General features: G+C 40.3%; 1 protein-coding gene across 1 annotated transcript; it reads left to right on the forward strand.

Moving 5' to 3' along the window:
- The first annotated feature begins 5,091 nt into the window (after positions 1-5,091).
- Positions 5,092-7,532, forward strand: lrrc10b (leucine rich repeat containing 10B). Its single transcript, XM_079810245.1, has one exon. It carries the CDS (start codon positions 5,994-5,996, stop codon positions 7,200-7,202), a length of 1,209 nt encoding a protein of 402 aa, XP_079666371.1. The 5' UTR covers positions 5,092-5,993; the 3' UTR covers positions 7,203-7,532.

Raw genomic sequence — 7,532 nt, forward strand, 5'->3', positions numbered from 1 at the left:
GCCACCGGCCAATCAGCGCGCAGACTCTGCGCCAGTCTCGCGAAGCATTAGCCAATAGGAAGAGAGAGAGAACTTTGGAAGGGAGGGGAGAGCGCGGAGATAAAGAAGAGTTACTCAGGTTCGAGTCCCACATCAGCACAACCAACCGACAAAGTGCCGTCATCCTGTATCAATGCCAACGATTTTAACGGACATATAATGTTAAACCTCTGCATTAAATACACGTCTATTGTTTACTAAGTTGCTTACCTTGTCAAATACAGTACAACATCAAATACCTCGTCAAATAATGTATAATAATACAGTGACTGAACGAGATGTATGTTGCCTTTTACTCGCTAAAATACTGTAAATAAGACAATAAAAAGTATACATTTTCATATCATTCTTATAGTTAAGATCTATATTCTACTGTAGCCTATTAAAAACCGAACTTTAATAAGGTTTGTCTTTGTTTGGATAAGCAAATAGTTCAATTTAAAGCATCATGATTCTCAATACACTTCTAAAATAATATAAACACTCACCAAAATGGCATCTGTAAAGCCACTGCACGTTTTTACAGTATTTTGTTTACCAACTACAATACAATATGTATTTATAAAGCACATTTAAAAACAACCAAGGCTGCCCAAAGTGCTGTACATTAAATAATCAAACTAAAAGACACCTAAAAAAGTACCAAACTTAATGAACACACAACAATAATAAAACAATATTGAAAGCCTGAGAGAATAAATAGGCCCTTAGAGCAGATTTAAAGCGGTCGGTTGTTGCAATATGAATTCTTAATACACATATTTCAGCATTTCACATGTTAAGACTGCTTTACCAAAGTTTCTTTGAATAAATAGGCGCAGATTGGTGACTGATCTGACTGTTAAAACATTTCAAATGAAAAAAAAGAGAAGAACTTTGGACTTTTCCATGCAAAGAAAAAACACCACAGGCTTCTTCTGAACTTGCGTTTATTAGGCTACAGCCAAATTGTACCATCCTTAATTTGCAATTAGTTGTATTAATGTCTACGAATGAGTCTTTACTGTCAAGCATTTATTCTGTGATAATGTTCATAATAAAATAAGATAATTGGATGCTCATAAATGCCGGCACATAAAATGATATTTTGCAGCTGCAGCATTTCTTTACCTTTAATTCACAATTTATTTTACTAAATTTTGTCAGACCTCAACATTTTTTAGCAACACTGTAATTTTTTTTTTTTTAAAGAATCAATAAGCTATATTTTTACATTCCTTAAACACATCAAAATAAGTAAAGCAATTTTCACCTTTATTGTAAGTTATACAAGATTCAACTAATTTTTAAAGTGAGTTTAATGTAATTTAAGTTGAAATGACTTAGTACTTACAAATATTTTTTTTACAGTGTATATAAAAATGATAAACAAAATTTCTCTATATCTGTAAATGTAGTTTAGGGTATATTTTAAGATTTAAATAACATTCCTAATCCATTCAATAAACATATATCATATGAAGGAAATACATAATGTCATCTTGACCTGAAAGGTTTCAAATGTGCAGCAAAACCTTTGGCCTTCATCATGATTTTCAGGGCAGGACACATTATAAACCATATCAGTTTGCTTTATGCATATTAAATAGGCGACACACCGTTAGTAATCCTAATTGATTAAGGACTTCTTTCTAATTTCTAAAACGTGGTTTAGACATTATTGTTCCCATATTCAATGCATAAAACAGTTGTGATGGTTGCTACACCCCTGGCCTTCATAAAGTTATGCAGGCAGATGGATAATGCAGACATTTGATACTATTGTTCACTTTCAGGATGTGTTTATCCACTTCAAACATTTAATACCCAATCAAACAGAAGCAAACCACAACTTCCAAAGGATGGGTCAATCAGGAACTAGTTTGCAGCTCTGACGAGTGTGCGTTGAAATCACTATGTCTGTTCACCTAGGCCTGTATGATCTAAACGTGTGAATAATGCTAATTAACTTTACAAAAACCAAACCTTGCGAAGTCCCACCAACTATTAAAATATACTGTTTAAAGTTGTGATAGTCTTTTCTTCCCTATTATGGCGTATATCTGAGTGAAACGGCTTCTCGAACAAGAACAAATGTAAGGCGAGACTTGATTTCGTCCATCGGGAATTGATTGGATGGTTGTGGTTTGCTATTGGTTGATCTCATGTGAGTGACAGTTTGTCCCGTCCTTGTGCTGGTATCATAGACTGTAAAAAAAATATGGATGTAGTGTCCGTGACGTCACCCGTAGGATTCTGAAGAGCAGTTTTGAAGTAGGGACGAGCTGGCCGTCGCCGTCGCCATCAGCGCGTCACTCCCGGATAACAGAAAACGGGCAAAGAGGCGGGACGTGGGCGGAGCTGAGGTGACGCGAGGACTAAAAGACAGCAGACAAACGGCAATCCACCTGTCACTCAAAGTGGCCACGCCCTTAATTATGCAGAACTTTAAGGCTTTATGTAAAGTAAACGAATGAGTTATAAAAATATTCACCCCCTCACAGTCGTCATGGAGGGCAAAATGAGCCGTATAGACCAAAACCACAATTTGTCCCAGACTGTAAACATGTGTTCTTTTGCTGTAAAGTTGGCCATTTTAACATGGGGCTCAATGAGATTCTGCTCCTTCTTGAGTCTGTCTCTAGTGGCCAGTCGATGAATTGCAGTTTAAGTCACTTCCGTATTGGCTTCAAGAGAAACTGCGGGAGGTTGCCACTTTCAGGGGAGAAGAGAAGAGATGAAGATGGTGGGTAAGTTATTACAAAGTAATCTTTGAAACGCCTCTCGGGCATACAAGTGCAGTATCTCTTTGAATGGGGAAACATCATATTCTCCAAAACTGTTCGCCAAGCTTACAAATAAATTTCATATTTGAAATCACCAATGAAATCTGACAACAACTGTCTCATAAATTTTGCTTCTGAACACTCGAATTGAGTGTTTTCAGCCTGGACAAAGCTAATGCGCATGCATCTCACAACAATGCCTGTTTCTATAGCAACTGCAGTGACGCGATGACTTTACTAATCAACGATTGGCTCTTTCATTTAGAAGGCGGGGCTTATTCGCCATATTTGGCGCTGCACTTTCTCCCATTCATAAGTAATCGGCCTCTTCCTATATATAAAGACTTTGGTTATTATGAGGCCACATGAATTAAAAAAATATAATGATGTGCACGGATAAATAATTTACAACAAATACTGCAATATTTCATAAAAAACTGTCCATTTTGATTTCATGATGATGACAAAAATGGACCATTTCATAACGGAAGAATTAAAAATATATGGTTGGGCCTTAATTAGAAAACTTCACATGAGGTTTAAGCATAATAAACACAAATACTGAGCGATTTCTGACTGATGAATACCTGGATGGCAACACACCATCAGGTTCACAGGGTCAATAACGTGAACTGGCCACTAGGGGGTTGTGCTGCTCTGACACCGTGGAACATCAAGGCTGAACTTTGATGCATTACATCAACACTTCAGCAGAAAAACACCTATATAGGGCATAGCGTGATTCAGACACTTATCAGTATGTGCAACACCACAATTCATCATTTGAAGACTCTATACTCTATAAATGTACTCTGAACTAATAGGACTTCTGGTGAGACTTCATAATAACTTCATCAATAATCCAATAAACAACATTATATAATGCTTTACAGATCAATAGTTCATAGTATAGTAGCCTATATTCAGTTTTAAACAGCCTGTGTATGACATGAACAGTGGACTTCATTGAAATATCCTAGTTTTGAATGTTCCTTTCAGAGCAGAACAGCTGAGAGTGAATCATCTCACTAAAATTAGCAGTTTGTTCAGCCTTGTTCTGTCCTCACTGTGCAATACATTTCTTTATTTATTTGTTTTTGTGAAGATATTATGCAATTATGCACGTCCTGAGCAGTACAGAATTTTTTTCGGTTGATTTGCTGACCAACAATTTTACTTCAGATTTTTTTCTATAGTTTTCCTTTCTCTCCACGAAGGATTTTATGCTTGGCTTTCATTCATACTAGTATATTTCCTTAATGTATGGAGCAAATATTACTTAATTTCATTATGCTTACATGTTAGTATAGGCTATGTAACATATTAATAAATATATATTTATGCAGACTGTTTAGTTTAAAACCCCTAATCATTTATAAAAATAGAAAAAGGTTTACACATCGTTTTATTTTACAATACATATTATGCACGTCCTGAGCAGAAGAGAAAATGTTTCGGTTGATTTGCTGACCAACAATTTTACTTCAGATTTTTTTTATTTTTTAATTACAGTAATTTTCCTTTCTCTCCACTTCCATTTCCACTTCCTTTCTAGTATGACTTCCATTCATACTAATATATTTCCTTAATGTATGGAGCAAATATTACTTGATTTCATTATGCTTACATGTCAGTATATGTAACATAAAAATAAATATGTATTTTAGTATATTTATGCAGACTGTTTAGTTTAAAACCCTTAATAATTTATAAAAATAGAAAAAGGTTAACACATCGTTTTATTTTACAATACATATTATGCACGTCCTGAGCAGAAGAGAAAATGTTTCGGTTGATTTGCTGACCAACAATTTTACTTCAGATTTTTTTATTCCAGTAGTTTTCCTTTCTCTCCACGAAGGTTTTAATGCCTGACTTCCATTCATATTAATAAATTTCCTTAATGTATGGAGCAAATATTACATTGTGCTTACATGTCAGAATATGTAATATATTAATAAATATATATTTATGCAGACCCTTAATAATTTATAAAAATAGAAAAAGGGTTTACACATCTTTCTATTTTACAATACACATACGAATGTTTAATATTAATAAATATATTCAATAAATATTTCATACATTTACAAAAATAAAAAATACGTTGTCTATTACATAACCTGAACTTGGAATAGAGGAATTTGACCGCCTCTCTGTCCCCCTAGACCACGTGACGGTCGTGTGTAACTCGCATGTCCCTGTTTTGGTTGCTAGGGGAGAGAGAGAGAGACGGTTCATGGCAACGCTTTACGCAAACTCCACACACACACACACACACACACACACACACACACACACACAGAGAGAGAGAGAGAGGAAGAAGCGCCAGACGGCTTTGATCGCACAACGTTGGACAGAAATAGGCGAGAGAAATCGAGTCGAGCCCTTCTGGAAACTTTAAACTGACATCTCCAGAGGATCTTTTGTCCGATTGTGGTCCACGCAACACCGGAGTTACAGTTTGTCGTCATCGGTTCGGTTCACATTGCCGCCGGCCAGGTCACAGCAGCGCGAGTGTACGAGACCGGGATCCACAGACCGGGCGGCCGGCACAAGAGCTGCGTGTGTCGGCAGAGAAGCGCTCAGCACCAGCCTTCACACAATCAAAACTGACAGACTGAAACTGAAAGTTTGTGACTGTAATGTGAGTCATTTAATGATTTTAAGTTTTAGCAAACGATATATTTTAAAATAAATAAATAAATAATAGCCAGTATGCAAATGTTGACACTCATCAGTAAACTTTGAGTTCACATTACAGAGACAAAATTAAGCATTATCCCTGTTACAGTGCGTATTTGTACAACTACTACTACTACTATTATTACTACTACTACTATTACTATTATTACTATTACTATTATTATCATAATCTGTTCAGTAGCATGTAAAGACATTGCATTTGAAGCAATCCACACAGACTCTCGGAATGGCTCTTTGCCGGTATCACGGCCGTCTTTGCTGACATTGGACCTCGTTGTACTGGGACTGAGGGGAAGCCGCCTGTAGTCAGAGCACCATGTGTCGCTGTGCTGGCTCTGTCACTGCTGGGTCAATCCTACTGAGTGAAACTGACACGGGGAGGGGGGGCCAGCCCCACAGACCGCCTCACCCTCTTACCCCGTCCTGAAACACACTCTCACGACACACACACACGGACAAACGCCGGGCTAGCCGGCTGAGGGTATGGGCAACTCGTCCCGAAAAGAGGCCGAGGACGAAGGGGGAGAGGAAAAGGAGACGGTTAAAGAGGAGGAGGAGGAGGAGGAAGAAGAAGAGGAGGTCGTGGAGGACGAGGAGCTGCCTCTTGGAGTCGACGAGCTCTTAGCAAGCGGGGATCCCGTGTTGGACCTGAGCTACTACAAGTTCCGCCGGCTTCCTCGCCAAGTCCTGGATCTGGAGTACCTGGAGAAGCTCTACATCTGCGGAAACCGTCTCCGCGACATCCCCAAGGGCATCACGCGGTTGCGGGGTTTGCGCACCCTGGCGCTTGACTTCAATAAGCTTGAAGATGTTCCCCTCTCGGTGTGCAAGCTGACCAACCTCACCTGTCTTTACCTGGGAAGCAACCGGCTGATGAGCCTCCCACCGGAAGTGAGGAACTTGCAGAGCTTGCGTTGCCTCTGGATGGAGAGCAACTACTTCCAGCGATTCCCCAAGCAGTTGTACGACCTTCCCAATCTACGCTCCCTGCAGATCGGCGACAACCGCCTGCGATCCCTTCCCTCGGACTTATGTCGTATGGAGGCCCTGAGGGGACTCTGGCTGTACGGGAACCGCTTCCAGGAGTTTCCGCGAGTGCTCCTCAAGATGGAGCAGCTGGAGATTCTGGACATGGACCGCAATAAGATATCAGAGTTCCCCAACTTGCATCATCTTCCTGCGCTGCGACTCTTCTCCTACGACCACAACCCTGTGAAGGAGCCCCCGCGCGTCGGGCTGGAGGTGCTCATCGTCGGGGAGGGGGCTGAGGAGGTCTTGCAGGTTAGAGAGAGAAGGAAAGAGGCGAAAGAGCGCGCGGAGAAGGAGGCGGAGGAAGCGGCGGCGGCTGCGGCGGCGGCGGCGAATCCAGTCATTCACGGGATACTCAAGAAACTCCGAATGAGCTCCGCCCTAAACTTGGCAGGGGCTAAGGGGAAAGAAACAAATGGGTCGGTTCCATCGACGGACCCAACAGGGGATGAGGATGCACCGCAGAGTAATGACAATGGGGCGGAGCCTGAGAGACAAAGTGTGGCGTTTGAGCTTGGGTATGACGATGACGGTTTGGAGTATGAAAGGGAGGAGCTAATCTGCGAGGGGGAGGGGTATGAAGACTACGAGGGGGCGGAGTTAGAGTACGAGGGAGCCGAAATGGATTATGAATATGAAGGGGAGGAGCAAGAACAACCTTGACGCTTTCACCTCTTCATGGTAGTCTACTTATTAAAGATGAAGTGTGTACTTTCTACAAACAGAAATGCATGTTTGTTTTTTGCAATTCTGTGGTGCAGATGCTACACTTGCTCATCTGAAGTATTACTGCAAGGGTTGCAGGTTCAATCCCAAGAATGAACTGGAGAGAAACTAAGAGTTATTGGGACCCTGAGAATGGCACTTAAGTAACCCCCGAATGCTTCATGGGGTAAAGAAAGCGACTGCAAGTCGCTTTAATAAAAATGTATGGAATTGATTGGAAAGTAGGAGTTTTGAAGGAATAGTTCACCCAAAAATGAAAATTCTGCC

Source organism: Gobio gobio (genome assembly GCF_949357685.1).
Source record: "Gobio gobio genome assembly, chromosome: 25".
In the NCBI taxonomy this organism is placed as follows: domain Eukaryota; kingdom Metazoa; phylum Chordata; class Actinopteri; order Cypriniformes; family Gobionidae; genus Gobio; species Gobio gobio.

What these genes read in the sequence shown, in the direction of transcription:
- lrrc10b (XM_079810245.1), top strand. Translation starts at nt 5,994, where the DNA reads ATGGGCAACTCGTCCCGAAAAGAGGCCGAGGACGAAGGGGGAGAGGAA.